Raw genomic sequence first — 21455 nt, 5'->3', positions numbered from 1 at the left:
CATTTTTCTATTGGATTATTTACCTTTATCTTGTTGTGGTGCTCAAGTATTTTATAAATTCTGGATATAAGTCCCTTATCTGATATGTCATTACCAAATACTGTTTTCCAGTCTGTGGCTTCCCTTTTTTACCCTGTTGGAGAAGTTTTTAGATGTGCATAGGGATTTGATTCTTAGACGATCCCATTCACCTATTTTATCTTCTCCTGGCTGTAGGTGATGGAGTATTTTTAACATTTAAAACAACCTTCCCATAAATATTGTGTTATAAAGGATACACTTGCAACTTGAAGTAAAGGAGCCGGGCAAAATAACCACTTTAATGAAGTGATAAAAATGAACATCACCAGGTGACAAATCAAAACTGCCTGAAAGCAAGCAGTGAGAGCAACCTTTTTATAGACTGTTGAATTCAGTTTGTTAATTTTTGAAAATAATTTTTGCATCTGTGTTCATGATGGCGATAGGTCACTATTTTTCTGCTTGTCTTGTTTGGCTTTAATACGATTTTTATAGAATGAGTTGGGAAAATTGTCCCTCTTCAATTTTCTAGAATAATTTGTGTGGCAGTGTTATTATTTCTTCCTTAAACATTTGGTGGAGTTCGCCTGTGATACCATCTGAGTGTGGAGTATTCTTGTGGGAAAGTTTTTTTATTAACTACAAATGCAGTTTCTTAAATGCATAGGTGGCTGTTCATGTTATCTAATTTTTTAAGGGAAGAATTGTTCATTTCTAAGCTATCAAATTTATTGGTATAGAATTGTTATTATTCTCTTATTATCCTTTTAATATCTGTAGAGTCTAAAATGGTGTTTCCTTTTTTTTTTATCTTGAAATTGGTTACTTGTTTCATTTTTCTTTTTTACCTTATCTGCATGTTATTTTTGTTGTTAGGGGCCATGAATCGAGTACATCTCCTAAGGACCTTATGAACAACACACCTGAATCCTGTCCCATCCTGTGCCATCCTCACTTGTCTCTGATGCTACTTGAGCCTATTGCTGCAATCTCTATGTCAGTCCTTCTCTTTGAAGATCTCCCTCTCCTGCGCTGACCCTTCCCTTTTCCTAGTCCCTTTCTAAGGATTAACCTATTCTAGCCACATTTCCAAAGAATGAAAGATGGTGTTTCATCATCCTTTCCTCCCAAGAGTACTCTGGCTGAACTTTTGTTCTTTTGGCAGTCCATGGGATGTTCAATATTCTTTTCCAACACCACAGCTCAAACACATTAATTCTTCTTCTGTCATCCTTATTCATTGTCCAGCTCACAGGTGCATAGCAAGGGATTAAATCAGATACACCTTAGTCTTCAAACTGACATTATTGCTCTTCAAGACTTTGACGAGTTCTCTGACAGCAGACTTGCCCAATGCAATATATCTCTTGATCTTCTGACTACTAGTCCCAAGACTGTTGGTTGTGGTTACAAGTAAGATCAAGTCAGTGACTGTTTCAAACATTTCTCCATCCATCATGATATTGCCTATCAGCCCAATGTAATCACTATTGAAGGTTGTAGTGTTTGATCATCTGCAGCAAGTGCTTCTGATTCTCACTTTCAGCAAGCAGGGTTGTGTTTTCTACATAACACAGGCTATTAAGATGTCTTCATCTGATCCTGATGACACATTTTTTTTTTTCATAGAATCTGGCTTCACAAATTATTTGCTCAGCATGTAAGTATGGGCAGAGGATACAACCCTGATGCACACCTTTCTTGATTTTAAACCATTCAGTGTTCCCTTGCTTTCTTCGTGAAACAACTTCTTGGTCTAGATCTAGATTCCATCTGAGCAATGACAAGTAAGTGTCCTGGGATTCCCATCCTTTTCAAGGCTTTTTGTTTAGTTTGTTGTGATCCACACAGACAAATGCCTTTGCGTAATCAATAAAACGTAGACATTCTTTGAGTATTCTGTAATTTCAGTCAGGAGCCATCTGACATCAGAAATGATATTCCTCGTGCTGTGGCCTCTTCTTCTTTTTTTAAAAAATTTTTTAAATTGCATTATTTTTACATGTACCATCAAATCAGATTTCTCCCTCCTTCTCCAGCAGAGCTTCTGGTGGATTTGAACCGTGTACCTCTGGGATTGCAGTGTAGCATCTTGCCACTAGGCCACCAGGGCTTTCTTTGCTATGGCCTCTTCCAAACCCCTTTTCAGTTTCTGGCAGTTCCCTGTCAATGTACTGTTCTGCCCATTTTTGGATGATCTTCAGCAATATTTTGCCTGTATGTGATATCAGTGATACTGTTAGGTACATTCTGTTGGATCACTTTTCTTGGGAATGAGAATAAATGAGTCTAGGAAGATGTTTATGAATTTTTTTATTGTTCATCTAAAATAATTGGCTTTTTACTTCACTGATATTTTCCCCTTTTCTGCTTTTCACATCATCAGATACTTTTCCCCACCCTAAAATCAGAGAATCTTTTTTTGAGTGAAAATTTATGAATCAAATTGGATTTTAATTTAATCATTCGAATTTGGTTTTTATAGCAGTGTACTTACACTTTAATTAGATCATTAATGTACATTTTGTTTTATACTTTTAATTATAATTTATGATGTAATTAATTAATTAATAATAATATTGACTTATAGCCTCAAACCCAGCTATGAATTTGAGGATTTTTTAATGTAAATAAATCCATTTCAGCTTTATTTTGATTAGAGTTGGCATGACATATGTTTTACATTCTTTACATTTAAACTGTATTTTATAATTTTTTTTTGCTGAGTACAGTGTACATGACAAGATGGGCTCTCCTAGCTCCTCCCCTTTCTCGGGGGGATTGGATGGAAACTGTGTCAAGGATGTGAGATTATCAGTTGTGGGAGGATTGATTTGGAACAAGGACTCTCTTTCTTCTAGTGCTATTGTTGGGGCTGGTGGTCCAAGGGGCTCTTATTCTTTGGGGGCCATTTGAACCATCAGGTTGACCACCCGGTTGCTGTAGCCAAATTCATTGTCATACTGGGAAATGAGTTTGACAAAGTGATTGTTCATGGCAATGCCAGCCCCAGCATCAAAGGTGGGAGAGTGGATGTCACTATTAAAGTTATAGGAAACAACCTGGTTTTCAGTGTATCCCAGGATGCCCTTGAGGGGCCCTTCTGATGCCTGCTTTAATAGTTTCTTGCTGTCATCATATTTGGCAGCCTTCTCCAGATGGCAGGTATGTCCACAACTGACACATTGGGGCTGGGGATATGGAAAGCTGTGCCAGTAAGTTTCCCATTCAGTTCAGGGATGACCTTGTCCATGGCCTTGGCAGCTCCAGTAGATGCAGTGATGATGTTCTGGGCAGCTCCATGGCCATCACGCCGCAGCTTTCCAGAGGGGCCATCCACAGTCTTCTGGGTGGAAGTGATGGCATGGACTGTGGTCATTAGTCCCTCTACAATGCCGATGTTGTCATGGATGACCTTGACCAGGGAAGCCAAGCAGTTGGTGGTGCAGGAGGCATTGCTGACAATCTTGAGAGTTGTCATACTTTCATGGTTCACGCCCATCACAAACATGGGGGTATCAGCAGAGGGAGCAGAGATGATTACCCGTTTGGCACCACCCTTCAAGTGAGCCCCAGCCTTCTCCAAGGTTGTGAAGACACCAGTGGACTCCACAACATACTCAGCACCAGCATCACCCCACTTGATGTTGGCAGGACCTTGCTCCTGGAAGATAGTGATGGCTTTCCCATTGATGACCAGCTTCCCATTCTCAGCCTTGACAGTGCCATTGAACTTACCATGGGTGGAATCATATTGGAACATATAGACCATGTAGTTGAGATCAATGAAGGGATCCTTGATGGCAACAACATCCACTTTGCTAGAGTTAAAAGCAGCCCTGGTGACCAGGCTCCCAATGCAGCCAAATCCGTTTACTCCAACCTTCACCATTGTGTCTCAGGGATGCTGCTGAGGCTGCACGAGAAGAGAGGGCAGTCTGGATCAACAAGGAGCAGAGAGCCTGTATTTTATACTTAAATATTTCTTGTGAGCAGTATATATTTGTTGTTGTGTGCCACTGTTTCGGAACCAACTCATCACTGACCTTCCAGTGGATTTTCAGAGGCAGCAAATTGCAAGAGAAGAGATTGCTCATTGTTTGCCTGCCATTGACTCTGTAGTTACTGTAGCTCACTCCATCTTCCTGGACTCTTCGATCTCTCTCTTCAATTCAGGGTCTTCTGGGCATTGCCAGGCTCCCCTTTCCTGTGCCAGAGGCTAGGACCTGTCCGTGAGGTGAGAAGAACAGCCATAGAGTTCACCTTGTTTTTTCCTCATCTCTTAAAAATCACCGTCCTTCATGGCCTAATATCTAGAGCCATAAACACGATTACATAGAGATCATGGGCCAGAAGATGATATATGTTTTTGTTGCCATTTTAGGTGGGAAGGAAATTTTCTCTATGGGTGATTTGAGTTAAAGGTTATAGTGTTAATTAGTTTTCCATTTGGCAATTCACATATATGTTGATTGTGACATTGGTTGCAGTCTCCTATTTTGGAGAGATGTTAAAGATGACATCAAGGTTTATGACTTCAGCAACTCCCAGTTGTCATTTCCTAAGATGCAAAAGGTTTTGGAAAGAGCAGGTTTGGTGGTGGCAGTGATGTTGAGAAAATCATGCTGACTTTGGGATGTTTGTTATAGGACTGTTTTTTTTTATTGTAGTGATGATAACCTTTGTATTATTCATTTTTAATTTATCACAGCCTACATTCAAGTGATTACTACTTCATAGACATAGAATATCATTGTTCTGTACCATCGAGTCAGAACTGACCCATAGCTGACCTTCCAATGGGTACTAAGAGGCAGAAAATGGCACAGAAGGAGACTGTCTATCTTTCTCCTTTGGAGCACCTGGTGGATTCGAACTACATGCCTTTGAGTTGGTGGCACAGCTCCTCATCACTAAGCCACTAGATCTCCCTCATATCTGGAACAAGAATCTTATGCAATAAAGAATCCTGATGCTGTCCATCTACGAGCCATGACTGTCAGTGGTTTGGCTGTCTGCAATGATGTAATCATCCCCATTATAAAATCTATTGCAATCAGTCAACCAGTTAGAAGGGATTATGGTGGGATGCAATGCCCTTAGTCAGGTCCTGGCCCTGATCCCATGTACAGGGATTTCCATGGTCTGTGATCAACATTACCTTTTATCTTTTTGTTATTATGTGCTGTCAAGTCGCCTGTGACTCATAGTGACCCTATGTACAACAGCCCTAAACCCGGCTCTATCCCTTGCCAATCTTATTGGCTCCGACACACCTATCTCCATTACCCCAGTGACAAAATCAATCCGTCTCATCGAGGGTCTTCCTCTTCTGCGCTGTACATCCACCCTCCCAAGCATGAAGTCCCTCTCCAAGGACCAATACCGCCTTGCAGCATGTCCAGATATGTCAGATGTAGCGTCAGAATCCTTGCTTCCTCCAAAGAGCATCCTGGCTTTACCTTCTCCAGGATGAACTTGTTTGTTCTCCTAGCAGTCCATAGCATATTCAATACTCTTCTCCAGCACCAAAGCTCAAAGGCATCAACTCTCCTTCTGTCATCCCTAGTCTTTGTTCAGCTCTCTGATGTATAGCAAGTAATTGCAAAGACCATGGCCTGTATCAGGTGCTCCTTAGTCTCCAGACTGACATTGTTGCTCTTTAGTACTTTGGTGAGATCTCTGACAGCAGATTTTCCCAATTAATTCTTCTTTTAATTTCCTGGCTGCTGGAACCAAGAGTGATGATTGTAGACTCAAGCAAACTGAAGCTGTCAACAATCTCAATCTCTTAATCATTTTATAAGAGGTAAATAGTGAGAGAAGTGAACCCACACAGGGAGGGACCCGCTAGCGCCAAGAAAGAAGAACTGGGAGTAGAGTGTGAACTTTGGACTTTAGATATCTATGCAGAAAACCTTCTAGATCCCAAGCCCACAGATGTTTAAAGCTAACTAGGACTTTCTCCTGGAGCTGACAGAGAAAGAAAGCCTTTCCTAAAAGCTAGTGTTCTGAATTTGGCCCTCTAGTCTCTTAAGTTGTGAGTTGTTGTTGTTGTTATGTGCCGTTGAGTCACTTGCGACTCATAGCGACCCTATGTACAACAGCCCTAAACTCTGCTCTGTCCTGTGCCAATCACACTGTCTCTGACACTCCCATCCCTATTACCTCAGTCACTGAGTCAATCTACCTCATAGAAGGCCTTCCCCTCCTGCGCTGTCCCTCCACCCTCCCAAATATGATGTCCTTCTCCAAGGACTGGTCTCTCCTTACAACATGTCCAAAGTATGTTAGATGGAGCCTTAGAATCCTTGCCTCCAAGGAGCCACTCGGTTTAACCCTTTCCAGGATGAATATGTTTGTTTTCCTAGCAGTCCATGGTACCCTCAGTACTCTTCTCCAGCACCACAGCTCAAAGGCATCAATTCTCCTTCTATGCTCCTTGGTCATTGTCCAACTCTCTGATGCATAACAAGTGATTGCAAAGACCATGGCCGGTACCAGACACACCTTAGTCTCCAGAGACACACCATTGCTCTTGAGTACTTTAGAGAGGTCCCTAACAGCAGACTTTCCCATGGCAATGCACCTTTTAATTTCCTGGCTACTGGTGCCAAGAGTGTTGACTGTGGAGCCAAGCAAACTAAAGCTGTGTACAATCTCAATCTCTTCACCATCCATCCTGATGCTGCCAATTGGTCCAGTGGTGAGAATCTTTGTCTTCTTGATACTGAGCCTCAATCCATATTGGAGGCTGCAGTCCTTGACCCTCCACAGCAAGTGCATGAGGTCCTCCTCAGTTTCAGTAAGCAGGGTTGTGTCATCTGTATAACACAGATTGTTGATAGATCTTCCACCAATCTTGACCCCGCATTTCTCCTCATAGAGCCCAGCCTCCTGGATAATCTGTTCTGCATACAGGTTGAAAGGCATGGAGATAGGGCACATCCCTGGCATACGCCTTTCCCAATTTTGAACCATGCAGTGTTCCCTTGCTCTCTTCTGACTACTGCCTTCTGGTCCAAGTATAGGTCACATTAGAACAATCAAGTGTTCTGGGATTCCCATTCTTCTCAGAGTCAGCCACAGTTTGTTATGGTCCACACAGTCAAACACCTTGGCATAGTCAATGAAACACAGATATACATTTCTCTGGTATTCCCTGCTTTCAGCTAAGATCCATCTAACATCAGCTACAGTATCCCTAAAGCCACCTAATTATGGCGTTTCTGTTATATCAGCACTAAGATAACTAACACAGGATAGTTCAAAAGGTTTTCTTTCATTACTGACATATATTCTCTCTCATTGTCATCAAGTCAGAAGTAACCCTCCAGCGGGTTTTCAGAGGCTGTAAATTGCATGGAAGGAGCCACTGGTGGATTTGAATCACCTGCCTTTGGATTGACAGCACCTCCATGCCACTATGGTGGTATTTCTCATCAGAGAAAAAGCAAAACCCATTTTTAAAAAAGAGAACATCCTTATAATCCAACAATCCAAAGATAACACGTTTCTGTGCTTTTTCTTTGAAATTTGAGCTTCTAACCAGATTTGCTAGTTGAAAGTCTTTGTTTTAGGGTCTATTGCCCTCTTTTATGGGTTTCTGTTTCTCTGGTTGTTTTTTTTTCTTTTTTTGGCAGATAAAGGCTTGCTTTATTGAATGATCTATATAATTGCCAAGGTCACTATGTGCAGACAGCCGAGGAGCTTTATCTCTTGGTCTCTTCCTCTTTTGTCTCTGTCTTGTGTGTGTGTGTGTGTGTGTGTGTGTGTGTGTGTGTGTGTCTGTTTGTCTCCCTGTCTCTTTACTCTCTGGCTTGCTCATGCTCCTCTACCTAGTAGGATGTATTGCTTGGGTCTCATGGAGACTCCTGTAATTCAGTCTGGACCTCAGCACCTTTCTTATTGCCAAGTTTGGGGCCCGATGTTCCCGCTCTGGAGGGTTTAGACTTGCTCTCTTTAGGTCCTTGTTCCATTCAGCCCATTCAATACCCAGTCATCATGGAGTTGCTCTTATTAGCCACTCAGTGCCCACCTCTTAAACTTCAAACCAAACTGGCTAATGACAATGCCTTTTTAATTAATATGAGGCAGATTAAAACTCATTATAGCAAGGTTATCAGTAATGAGATACTCATAAGGCAAGTTATTGAGCTTGGAGTGAAAATGAAGTTGGAGCAGGGGCAGGGGCAGGGTCTGCTCCAGCTGTTCCCGCAGTGCTGTGACAGGGAGGACGGGAGAATGTGGTGCAGTCATGATGTGCTGCAGAGACACATCGGACAGACAGGGAGGACGGGAGAATGTGGTGCAGTCATGATGTGTTGCAGAGACACATCGGACAGACAGGGAGGCTCAGGGCCATTGCAACAGACACTGCAAGCCAAGTGTCTTGAAATACCCATTTATCCACAGTTCTGAAGGCCGTTGTGCTTAGGTACTGTTGAATCAGCTCTGACTCATAACGACTCGATGTCTGACAGAACAAAACTGGTTGGCAAGTTGGCAGTTTGAACCCACCGACTGCTCCAAGGGATGAGACAGTCTACTTTTAAAAACAATTTTTTTTTGTGATTTAAACGAACGTTTACAGAAAGACTAGGTTTTCATTCATGACTTGTTGAACATTTTCCTTTCTCCCTCTTCCTTCCCCCTCCCCCAGTCCACTTTGCAGCACACCTCTTGCTCTAGATAGTGGTCATATGGGTGAGGCCTGATCATATATTCTTTTCAGACAGCCCCTCCCCTCATCTCTTCCAGTGCAGTGTTCATTATCCATTCTTTTCTTATTTTTCTTCCAACCCTCCATGTCAGTCCTCTTTTCTAACAGTCTACGTTTGTTAAGATTTGCAGCCTCGGTGTTTACTGTCCTGGGGGCAGTTCTCCCTTGCCCTGTAGGGTCACTGTGAGTTGGAGACTCTATGTAGGATCTGAAGGCTAGAAGTCCAGAATCAAGATGTCAGCAGGTCATGTGCTCTCCAAAGGCTGAATGAGAATATCCTTTCCTGCCTCTTTTTTTTTCTTTTTTCTTCTCTGGTGGCCCAACAATCCTTGGTATTCTTTGATATGTAGATGTTGTTATTCCAGTCTCTGACACTGTCTTCACATGACTGTCTTCCTTCTGTGTCCTCCCCTTCCCTCCCCTCCCCTCCCCTCCCCTCCCAGTTGTCTATCTTCAAAGACCCAGTTTCTAAACAGAGTCACATGCATTCATCAGTATGTTGTTGCTATGTGCCATCGAGTCAGTTGTGCCTCCCAGCCACCCTGTGATCAGCGGCTCTGAACGCTGCCCTATCCTCTGCCAACCTCACCATCTCTGCCACACCTGACCCCATTGCCACAGTCACTATGTTAATCCACCTCTTCCAGGGTCTTCCTCTCCTGTGCTGATCTTCTACCATCCTAAAAATGATGTCCTTTTCCAAGGACTGGTCTCTCCTGAGAACATGCCCAAAGATGTGAGACACTGTCTCAAAGTCCTTGCCTCCAAGGAGTGATCTGGTTTCATCCTCTCCAGAAAAGACCTATTTGTTCTCTTGGCAGTCCATGGTATGCTCAGTACTCTTCTCCAGCACCACAGCTACAACTCTTCTCTGTCATCCTTATTTACTGTCCAGTTTTCAGATGGATAGCAAGCAATTGAGAAGATCATGGCCTGGATCAAGTGTACCTTAGTCTCTAGACTGATATCATTGCTCTTTAGCACCCTGGAGAGGTCTCTGACAGCAGACTTTCCCAGAGCAACTTGTCTTTTGATTTCCTGACTGCTGGTACCAAGAGGTTTTGTTTTGTTTTTAATAAAATTTTTTCTTTTATACTGGATTACTTACAAAGGTTCTAGACCTAGTTTTCTTTGTACCGGATCTTTCCCATTTCCCTCCACCTATCAAACTGTGGACCCTATTATTGACCCCCCGAACTCCCCCACCAATCCTTACCCCTCTGCTCCCCTCCTCTCCCCCTTGGTTCCTCATGCACATTTTACAATAATGGTTTTATACAGTATTTGTCCTTATGGGACTGAATTAATTCACTTAGCATAATATTCTCCAGTCCCTCCCAAGTTAGGTAGTGATTTGCAAGACCATTGCTCCTGTGTGCTGCATAATATTTCATTGTGTGAATGTACCGTAACTTCTGAATCCATTCGATTGTGGTTGTACATTTGGGCTGTTTCCATGTTCTTGTGATAATGCTACAATGAACATTGGTATACACGTCGCCATTTGTACCTCAGTTCTTATTTTTCTGGGGTATAGCTGGGTCATACGGAATTTCTTTGTTCAGCTTTCTGATGAAATGTCAAACTGCCTCATTTTAAAATCTCACCAACAGCATTTAAGAATTCTTATCTCAGCACATCCTCTCCAACATTTATTACTTGCTATCCTGTTGAACTTTGCCACTGCTACTGGGGTGAGATGGGTACCAAGAATTTTGATTGTGGATCCAAGCAAGATGAGATTGTTAACAATCTTAGTCTTTTCTCCATCTATCATGATATTGCCAATTGGCTTGGTGGTGAGGATCTTTGTTTTCTTGATGTTGAGATGAAATCTGTATTGAAGGCTGCAGTCCTTGACCTTCTGCAGTAAATGCTTTAAGTCCTCAGTTTTAGTGAGCAAAGTTGTATAATCTATATAATGCGGGTTGTTGATGAGTCTTCTACCAATCATCATATCACATTTTTCTTCATAAAGTCCAGTCTCCCAAATAATCTGTTCTGCATATAGACTGAAAGGTATGGAGAAAGGACCCATCCCTGATGTACTCCTTTCTTGACTTTGAACCGTAAAGTGTTCCCTTGCTCTGTTTGGATAGCATCTTCCTGGTCTAGTTATAGATTTCTTATGTATAGGGATTAGAATTTCAACGTACCCTTTTAGGAGACACAATTTAATCCATACGCTGGATGAAGGCAAGGCTTGGAGTCAGAACAAAACGGGAAGTAGGCATTAGGGTGGTGGTGCAAGCAGTAAGATCTTTGACCAGGAGAACCTAGAGTCAATGTCTGTTAAAATGAAACTCTGTTTTGCCTTTTTTTTCCCCACATGGAAATGTAATTTAGATGGAAACTTAAAACTTTTGGGTTGGACCCAATTCATAGGTGGCCCTCACTGGGTTTCTGAGGCTGTAAATTACAAGAGAGGAGATTTCCCTTCTTTCTTTTGAGGAGATCCTGGTGGGTTTGAACCATCAGGGTGACACTGCCTATGTGTTAGCAGTGTAACCCCTCATAGACCAAGCCACCAGTGTTCCCTTAATCCAGACATTGTTATGTACTGTTGAGTCAACTATAACTCAGCATTCCTGTGAGGAATGCGTCTGAGCCCTGCCCTGTCCTGTGCCATCATCTCTGATATGCTTAAACCCATTGTTACAGTCACATTGATACAGTTCATCTTGTTGGGGATCTTCCTCTCTTACACTGACCCTCTACTTTCCCAGCATAGTCTTCTTTTCCAAGGAGTGACCGCTCCTAACAACATGCCCAAAGTATGTGAGATGAAGCTTCACCATCCCTGCCTCCAAGGAGCAGTCTGGCTGCAATTTCTGTTTGTTCTTTTGGCAGTTCATGTTATATTCAGTGCTCTTCTCCAGCAGTGCAGCTCAAAGACATGAACTCTTCTTTGGTTCTCTTTATTCATTGTTCAACTTTCATATCCTTAGAAAGCAATTGAAAAGACCATTACTTGGTTCAAGTACACCGTAGTCTTTAAACTGACATCAGTACACTTCAGCGTCTGGAGAGGTCCTTGACAACAGATTTTCTCAACGCAGCACATCCCTTGATTTCTTGACTGCTGGTACCAAGAGTGTTGATTGTAGATCTAAGTAAGATGAAATAGTGATGATTTCAGTCTTCTCTCCATCTGTCGTGATACTGGCAGTAGGCCCAGTGGTGAAGATTTTTGTTTTCTTGATGTTGAGATGTAATCTATATTGAAGGCTGTAGTGTTTGATCTCCTGCAGCAAGTTTTTAAAGTTCTCTTCACTTTCATCAAGCAAGGTTGGGTCATCTGCATAATGCAGGCTGTTGATGAACCTTCCCCTCATCCTGATGCCACATTCTTCATCATAAAGTCCAGCTATTTGAATTATTTGTTCAGCACACAAATTGAGTAAGTATGAAGAAGGATATAGCCCTGATACATACTTTTCTTAATTTTAAACCATGCTTTGTTCCTTTGCACTATTTGAACAACATTAAGATGTTCTAATAAACAGATGGCAACTCTGGGCATGCTTACCAGACTGTGCCAGGAAATCTCGATGACAGCTACCTGACTGCCTGACTCAACAGTATGGCAGACACCCATAAATGTTCCATTTCCCAAAAAACATGATTTAACAGAATGTGGAAATTATCAAACAGTATCATTAATATCACATGCAAGCATAATTGTGCTGAAGATTATTAAAAAAATGGCTACAACAGTATATCAGCAGAGAACTGGCAGAAATTCAAGCTGGATTTAAAAGAGGCCATGGCGTGAGGGATATTATTGCTGAAGTGAGATGGAGCTTGGCTAAAAGCAGAGGATACCAGAAGAATGTCTGTGTTTTATTGACTATGCAGAGGCATTTGACTGTATGGATCACAGCCAATTATGGCTAACATTGAGGAGAATGGGAACCTCAGAACACTTAATTGTGCTTATGTGAAACCCATGCCTACACCAAGGCTGTTGTTAATAGAGCTAGGGAACACTCTTGTTGTTGTTATGTGTCATTGAGTTGCTTGCAACTCACAGAGACCCTATGTACATCAGTGCTGAACCCTGCTCTGTCCAGTGCTAACAGGGCTGTATCCTTTCTCCGTACCTATTCAAACTGTATGCTGAGCAAATCCAAAATGTAGATAACAGAGCATAAGCTACTGTTTCTGTTAGAGTGTGGGCTAGGCTTACTGGACAGAACAAAGTAGAGGGAGTAGAGGCTAGATGGGGTCCTCCCCTTTACATTTCATCTTTCTAGGAAGATTGTTTCTCCCTTTCTTGCTTCTTTTCATTTCTTGAGCATTTATTATATGCTGAGCCCTGTGCTAAGCGCTGTTTCAAGCACTACTTCACAATGACAGGCATAATTACAGTGAGACCTGTGAGGCTTGAACTTGACAGGACTGCCTTGTTTTTCTGGGTCTCAAAAGTTTTTCACATTTGACAGGCTGCAGCCTTCCCACTTTCCCATCACTTGTTTTAGTGGAAAATATTTTGAGCTTTTCCTTCCCTGACAAGTTTACAGCTTGCCCCGGTTCAGGCTCTTGCAGGCTTTCCTGTGTTCTCCTTTTTGAAGTATGAGGAAACAAGAGACCCTAACGTGAATTACCTTGGCCAAGGGTAGAGCACAGGTAAGTAGCAAAGTAGGATTTGAACCTAACTCTGATTCCCAAACTGTGTTGCTAACCTTGGTTTTATCCAGGATCAAATCAAATAAATTATGTACATTTGATTTCACTTCCGTGGCCACCCTGGGGCCCAGTCTGTTCATCTTTCCCACATGTCACAGGTCTGAGTGATGGGGCCCTACCTTTATTGCTTGGTATTAGTGATTTTAATTGTATAATTTTATAGTAGTATTGTAAGCCCCATGTACATGAGGACCATTGCTCTTGGTTCCCTGCACCCCTCCTAAGCCTTGTCCACACAGATATTCCATTAATACTTGTTCGCTGGCACAGTGTAGAAAGGGTACATACAGTGTGGTTCCATCCATTTTGGAGTTACTGGGCATACTTAAAGACAGCAAGAATACCACCTTCACGATCATCTCAACAATGACTTCCCACAGCTGTGGTGTCCTACCGGACAAGGAATTATGCTGCCAACCCAAAGGTAGATGGTTTGAATCCACTAGCTCCTCTGCACGAGACCTCTGTGCAGTTTACAGCCTCTGAAAACCTGCTGGAGGCTCAGCTGTGAGTCGGTTCCTACTTGATGGCCGTGAGTGTTTCTCCTGCCACCCTGCTGATTGTTCCCTCCTCATGTCACACTTCCAAATGAAACCAATTGAAATCTTAGATGACATTCTGGGATCCGTAGAGTTTTCATTGGCTAATTTTTTTATAAACAGACCACCAGGCCTTTCTTCTTCGGTTTGTGTTTTTTCAGGAGCTCTGCTGAAACCTTACTACCCTGTGACCTGGCTGGTGTTTGAAACACAGCTGGCATAGCGTCTAGCACTGTAACAGCTCACAGCTGCAGCAGGATGGGCAGTGGTCCGTGCAGCTAGAGAGGACTGTTATTGGGCAGGGCCGTTACAGAACACTTACACTGTGTCCATCATTACAGAAAGTTCTACTGAAGAACACTTAGGACCTCTTGGAGATCAGCCACTACTTATGATTTATCTGCATGTTCCTCATGCCCAGGTTGGTGCTCATAACAGGTGCAACACGAAGGACTAGATTCAAGGAACAGAGGCCAAGAAATGATGGACGCTTCTCTTTCTCACTGCGTACCTGCATCAAAGACTCCTTAGATTCTCATGGATGTTCCCTGCTGCCAACAGACTTAGCTTTTTTTTAAAATTAATTTTAATGAAAGTTTACATAGAGTGCAACAATGAATGAATGAATGAATGGAGACTTAGCTTTTAATGGCATCAGATGAAGCCTCTGAGTCAGGCTTACCTTATGATCTCAAAGAATGGTGAAGCTATGGAAGGAACTGGAGCTAGAAAAGGACCCTGGACTAATGTTCAGACCAGGAACACTGTGATTCAGAATTTGTACCTTTTGGCTTTAGAAAGGGCAGCTTTCAATTTCAGTGACTGGTAATGTTCCTCATATTCATACAGGTGTGTGTGTGTTTAGAAGCTGGCTGAAGGTGATTTTTGGACTTCTTTGGTTGAAATGTGGGTGCCATTCGGCGCAGATGCTGCTTCAGCTTCCTAGATCATGGTTTTGTGAGCATATGACCCATTGTTGCCATCAGTCTCCGTGCAGGGAGCATGGTAGCTTGCCCTGAGCTATACTGAGCATACAGGGGATGTACTCAGCCAGTCTCTACCCCTAAAGAAGCCTGTAGAAGCTAACTGAGGCATTGTAGGAGGACACTTCCTGGACTGATGTGACTACAGAGGCTCCTGGCATTACCCTGCATCTTCTGAAGGTGCCTGTCTCTTTGTACCTACCTGGGACCTGTTCAAGCTCTAGGTGAGGGGCAGCAGAGTCTGGTTCTGTTCCCCTGTGGGTGGGCCTGCTGGGGGTGAGGCTGATGTTCTCCGAGGGCCACACAAATGGAGATGTGTGTCTGAGCTAAAGGGAGTGTGGGAACAGCTCTGTCTCGGGAGCTAGTACCTCCCACAGCACCTGTGGGCCCTCAACGCACATGCGCACCTGCACGTAAGTGTGCGTGTGTGTGCACCTTTGTTTATGTTGTTCTCTTGACCTGAACAGATCTCCTTTTCCATCTCATTCTGTTAAAAGTCACTTTCAAGAACTAACCCAAAGTATCAGCCAAAATCCAGTCATACTGGTAATTTGAACAGGGAAAATGTCATGTAATGAATTATTATCTGTTAAAAAGTGGTTCACTCTTTAAAGGCATAAAAGAAAGATTCTAAGGATACTGAAGAAGCAAAATGTATGAAGCAGCAGCTCCCTCCAAGGCTGATAGAGATTGAATAAGTAAGGAGCCAAGATCTTAGTAGCGATTTAGACCTTGACCTTGTAGGAGCCAGTGGGGCTGCCCAGGAACCTGTAGCCTTGGGAGAAAGCATCTGAGGAAATGTGGTGGAAGGTATGGGCTGGAGCTGGTCCGTGGGAGCGCCTTGCCAGGTGGGTAGCTGTGGGCCGGCTCTGATAAGTTGGAGAGGCCAGTTGGGTGGTGCAGAACTTGGCTGGAGGGTGGAGGCTGCTCAGATCTGTAGGAGGAATCTGTCACATGGTGAAGAAATTTACTAGAGGGTACAGGGCAGAGCTAACTGGAATAGGCTGTGAGGTAGTCAGGCTCACTGGAGGCTATGGGACAGAACTGGTCTGTAGGAAAGGTGCAGAAACCTAGTGGTGTGGGCCACAGCTGGTCTGTGAGGGTCTTGCAGTAGGCAAAGCCTTGTGCACTCCGAAGTATAGAGATGGCCTTGTTTTGAAAACAAAACAACGGAGCCCGTAAAGGAAACACCACCTTCGTGCTTTGAACTTAACAGAGCTTCTCCAGATCCCCCTGTTGACAAAGTCTAGCCTCGAGCCATCTGGTAAAGTAGAACTAGTGGGCCTATCTGTGGTATCACAAAGCCAGGCAGAGGAGGGTAGGTTTGCAGCTGGGAGGCGACGCCTTTATGACTGCCATCCCCCCACTCAGTTACCCCTTCCCTCATGAATCAAATCTTTCCTCTAACTCCAGTCCTCTTGTTTCTTTTATCTGTGAGCCTGTACGCTGCACACTCTTACCCTTTCGGATGGCTTTTTCACTGGCTTTTTCTCTGTTAGGTCTCACAAGATGGAACAGGATGAGCACTATTTCTTTCATGTGCCACACAGTAGCAAGGTCAGTACTGGAGATGCAATGAAAACCAGTTGCTGTCAAACCCATTCCACCTCACGGCGACCCCACTCGCAGCAAAGCAGAACCGAGTACTGGAGACTTTGTAATGGCTGGTTTTTGAAAGTCGCTCTTCTGATCTTCCTTCCAAAGTGCCTCTGGGTAGACTCAAACTTGTTACCATTCAGCATGTGAGCTGTTCGCACCATCCAAGGAGTCTGGACACACAGTAGATGTGCAGCAAGTACCTGGTGGTTGATGTGTTCACTGGAAGGGGAGGAAAAAGCTGAAGCATTTTCTCATCCCTTCTTCCAGCCCTCTGCCTCCTTTCAGTGTTGAGCCTGCTGACTCCCCGCTTGAACCCTGGGGCAGCTTTGCAGGGAGTTTGGGAGCAACCCGTGCTCCTTGGATGAGCAGCTCCGAGGTGCTGGGGTGGCTTTCACTGCTGAATCTGGGCTCTGACGACGCCAGCGTCTCAGCATTAATGGACGGCAGCTGCCTCTCTGGCTGCCTGTTGTTCTGGGAGACAGTGATTTGAACTGCAGAATGTTGTTTTTCAGATGCCCAGGACCTTAGCTGGCCAGCCTCAGCCATGCCTTCTCCTTTCCCACTTCCTCTGAACCCTGGCTCAAGCATCATTTTAGCTGACTTTGACCCTAACTGACTCAGCGTGCCTTTAGCCCTCTGACACTTGGAAGCTTAGCTTCCAGTTTCAAATCCTTAGGGAGGAGAGCTTCCTCCTACCAACCCGTGACTCGTTTAGGGGTGTACAGAAAAATGAAACAAAGTCGTTGCTGTCGATTCCTACTCATGTGTGTCAGCGTAGAATGCACTCCATGATGTTTCAATTACTCAGTCTTTGGAACTAGATCACCAGGACTTTCTTCCTAGGCACCTCTTTGGATTTGTGCATCCCACTGAAGGGTTAGCTGCCTAGTGTGTTAACTGTTTTGTACCACTCAGGAACCCCAGGGGCATGGATACTTCCACTAAATTCTCAGAATTGCTTTCTTTGAGAGAAGAGGCACTCTCACTGGTTCAGCTTAGACCAGCATCTTTCTCAGGGCCAGAGGGTGGGGTCGGGTGTACACAGAGTCCCCCAGAAATGGGCTGCAGTGGGAGGCAGTGGTGGAGCTGTCCAGCAGAGGCCGGAAATGGCCGGGTCTGGAAGGACCTGAAGCCAGCCAGCTAGTCCCTGGATGTTGAGGCTTCTGCTCTGCTATGGTAGGAGGTAGGCAGATGGGCTCCTTGGCTGCTGAGATGAGAGTTATCAGAGATGCAGCCTTCTTATCGTCTTAATTTCTAAAGTGACGGTTTTCCGTGTGGTTCACTTGGCGACTAATTATGTAGGTTCTTTGAACATTTCTTCCATCTTGGTTGCCAACTGCTGTTTAACTCTTCACACGGTTTTATAGGCTGAAATATGTTCTTCATTATATGCTGTCCTTCTTGGCACTCCCCGGAGTGCACACCCAGCTTGGATGTTCAGTTTCTGTTGACTTGGTTCGGTGGAAGGGGATACGATTCCCTAAGGGCACTGGGGCCTGTCTTCTGGGTGTGCCTGCCTGCTGTTCTACCTCAGAAGCTGTTGTTTTGGGGAGGCAAGGCCCCAGTATGTTCAAGACCTTCAGATGAACTGGGATGGTGACTGAGGATGGACAGCCATCAGGCAGACGGTGGCCACTTCTCAGCCCTGGAAGGGCAGATGGGCATCAGGACGGGTCTATCCTCACAGCTATCAACCTCATGTGTCAGATTATGAGAATCCACTTCTATAGAACTATCTCCACAAGTAAATGGTTCCTCCAGTTGGTAGGAGACCGTGGTAAAGTTTGCTGTGTTGGCGTTTAAAGAGCCTAGATTTGGAGTATTTCTAGACTTTCTGTTGATGTTGATTAATTACTTCTTTGTAAGCAAAACAAATTGAGTTTCTCATCTTTAAAGAGATCAATACCTGCCTCTCAGGGTTGCTGTGAGCATGAAAAGAAAGAAAATATTTGTGCATGGTTTTTAAAATTTTAACTGGAAAACTACAAATGCACATGAAGTATTACTAGTATGTCTGAGGGATGGGTAGCAAACACACTCATTCTGTGTATCCTTGATTGAACCATCAGTAGATGAGACTTGGTTAAGGGCCTGGAGCTCCTTTATGAGTGATTGGGACTCAGAAGAGATGCATTTTGATGGAGAGGAAGAGATTGGAGGGATGGGACCTTCTTAGAAGGCTAATCACAGTGTAAAGTTGGAGGTGGCTTCCTTGAATCCCGGGAAAGAAAAAAGATGTGTGTGTGTGTGTGTGTGTGTGTGTGTGTGTGTGTGTGTGTGTGTGTCCCTGCCTTGAACGCTCTATGGGGAGCCTACACTCACTCCTCTCTGGCCCTGGCCTGTCCCTCTGCAGGTGCACCTCCGCTCGGCCCGGCGCCTGTGTGAGCTCTGCTGTGCCAACCGGGGCACCTTCATCAAGGTGGGCCAGCACCTGGGGGCTCTGGACTACCTGCTGCCGGAGGAATACACCAGCACGCTGAAGGTGCTTCACAGCCAGGCCCCGCAGAGCAGCATGCAGGAGGTCCGCCAGGTCATCCGCGAGGACCTGGGCAAAGAGGTACCTGCTCTGTGGGGATGGGGTGGTACCCAGGATGGTCTGCTGCTGAGTCCAGCTCCAGAGAGCTGGGGATCCATCGCTGATGTGGAAACAACCTTCCCAGCCACTGTGGGGGCTGAACTCAAAGAGGTTAGGAGGATCCTCAGTGACCTTCTGTGAAAAAGATTTGTGGGCCCAGACAAAACTGTTGCTTTTAGATTGTTTTTAACTATAATCCAACATGATTCATATGGTTCAACCTAATACCTGTCAGGTATTGAGAGTTCACCACACATCAACAAATAATGCTGGTCTGTACATTATCTCCTTTAATCCTCATGGCTAATAGGTGAAGTTGTTAGTGTTAATAGCTCTATTTTTGCAGACATGGGATGGAGGATAATAAGGTAAAACATCCAGCGGCACTGTTAGTCAGAGGCTCCAGTACACCGCAGTATGATGCCACTGACAAACTGTCCCAGTCATCCAATGCATTGCTCTTTGTTTGTTTTCAACACGTCTTCTTCAGCTTATGCTTGATTACCTCCAGTGACAAGATGCTTACTCTCTCACCTGCTGCCTAGGGCCCCCCTCCTGTTGCCACAGTCATCTCTCATTGTAAGCCAGTGCTTCCCTATAAGGTTAACCCCTACCTTCTCCATCTTTGCTCTTTTTCTGACCTTTATTCTGGACCTTGGAATGCCAGAGAGAAGGACTTTGGGCCCTTCTGTGTGGCAGCTCTGGCCACTCCTTTGGACCTTTGCCCATGTGCCAGTGCCCTGCAGAATGTGTAGCATCCAAAGTGGGGCACATATCGGAAGGACAGTCGCTGGCCTGTTCTGGCCACCTACCTTCTGTGAAGAGGAGGGGCTCATGGTGTCTGCAGCCAGCCAGGTCCCGCTCTTACAAGTGACGTGGTCTAATTTGAGATCTCGACTGAACTATCATTCTCCTATCCTTGCCAATCACTGTTTTTAAGTCTACTCTTAGAGAATGTTTGCATCTCCTAGAGTTTCCTGGGCAAAAAAATTCTTATAGTCTAGCTTTTTATCAGCTGATGCCTAACCTGGGGTTAGTTAATGACCTTTGATAACTCCTGATGGCCTTTAGAATAAAATCCTGGGCAGGATTTGCAGGTCCATCTCAGTCCAATATCAGCCTGGCAGTTGTGTGAATTCAGCAAGGAGGGCAGAGTGGCATGGTGCTAGGAGCTGGACATGGTGGTTTGGAGTCTGGAGTCTGGCTGCCTTTTCAGGCTGTGTGCCTTTGCGCACACAACTTATCCTTTCATCATCATCTCTTACCTGTAAAGTCATTCCCACTATAGTGCTCACCTAATAGGGTTGTTGAGACACTTAGAAGAGATTGTGAATGTGGTGTTTAGGGCAGTGCCTGACATGGAATAGATGTTAAACAAATACTGACTATTTGGGAGGGACTGGAGTGCATTATGTTGAATGAACTAACTCAGTCCTATAAGGACAAATAGTGTATGAGGCCATTATAGAAATAGAAAGATAACTAGTAAAATGTCTATGAGGATCCAAGGGGGGCAGTGGAGAATAGCAACAGAGGGGTGAGAATGGGCAGGGGGAAATCATAGGGTTCCACCATTTGATGGATGGAGGGAGGGGCGGGTAAAGGAAATGGGAGGGATCTGGAAAGGCAGGCAATAGTGGAAATAGTTTACTTTTAGAAAATATGATGAATCAGAATGATTGTATGAAACACATTGTGAAAGAAGGATGGTGTGAAACACAATGTACACAAACTTTGTAAGCAAACCAGTATAAAAAAAAATTGACAAAAGAGATAAAAAAGAACCCCTCCAATTGAAATTGGCAAAGAGGAGGTAAAATTATCTCTCTATGCAGATGATATGATAGTATACTTAGAAAACCCTAAAGGCTCAGCAAGAAAACTGTTGGACATAGTTGACCAATTCAACAAAGTAGCAGGATACAAGATCAACATACAAAAATCAGTTGGCTTTCTCTACAGTGACAAAGAGAATGCAGAACTGGAGCTAAGAAAAACAATGCCCTTCACAATAGCTAATCACAAGATTAAATACTTGGGAGTAAATCTAACCAGAAGCACAAAGGATCTATTCAAAGAAAATTACAAAACATTATTACAAGAAACAAAAAGAGACCTGGAGAAGTGGAAGAATATTCCTTGCTCATGGATAGGAAGACTCAATATTGTGAAAATGGCAATACTACCAAAGGCAATTTACATGTTCAATGCAATCCCAATACAAATGCCAATCCCATTCTTCAAGGATATGGAAAAGGTAATCTCCAGTTTCATTTGGAATGGAAAGAAGCCCTGAATAAGCAAAGCACTCCTTAAAAATAGAAAAA

General features: G+C 44.0%; 1 protein-coding gene across 1 annotated transcript in view; it reads left to right on the top strand.

Annotated features, from left to right (window-relative positions):
• Positions 1-21455, top strand: part of ADCK1 (aarF domain containing kinase 1) — a 167976-nt gene that overhangs the window by 35544 nt on the left and 110977 nt on the right. The window contains exon 3 of the mRNA XM_006884642.1: positions 18907-19110. Within this exon, the coding sequence (XP_006884704.1) occupies positions 18907-19110 (204 nt within the window). The remainder of the gene's footprint in view (positions 1-18906; positions 19111-21455) is intronic.

This window comes from Elephantulus edwardii, unplaced genomic scaffold (genome assembly GCF_000299155.1).
Source record: "Elephantulus edwardii isolate Elephantulus edwardi_28Jun2011 unplaced genomic scaffold, EleEdw1.0 scaffold00037, whole genome shotgun sequence".
NCBI lineage: Eukaryota > Metazoa > Chordata > Mammalia > Macroscelidea > Macroscelididae > Elephantulus > Elephantulus edwardii.
The sequence above is the reverse complement of the archived record's forward strand: the minus strand, read 5'-3'. Positions and strand labels throughout refer to the sequence as shown.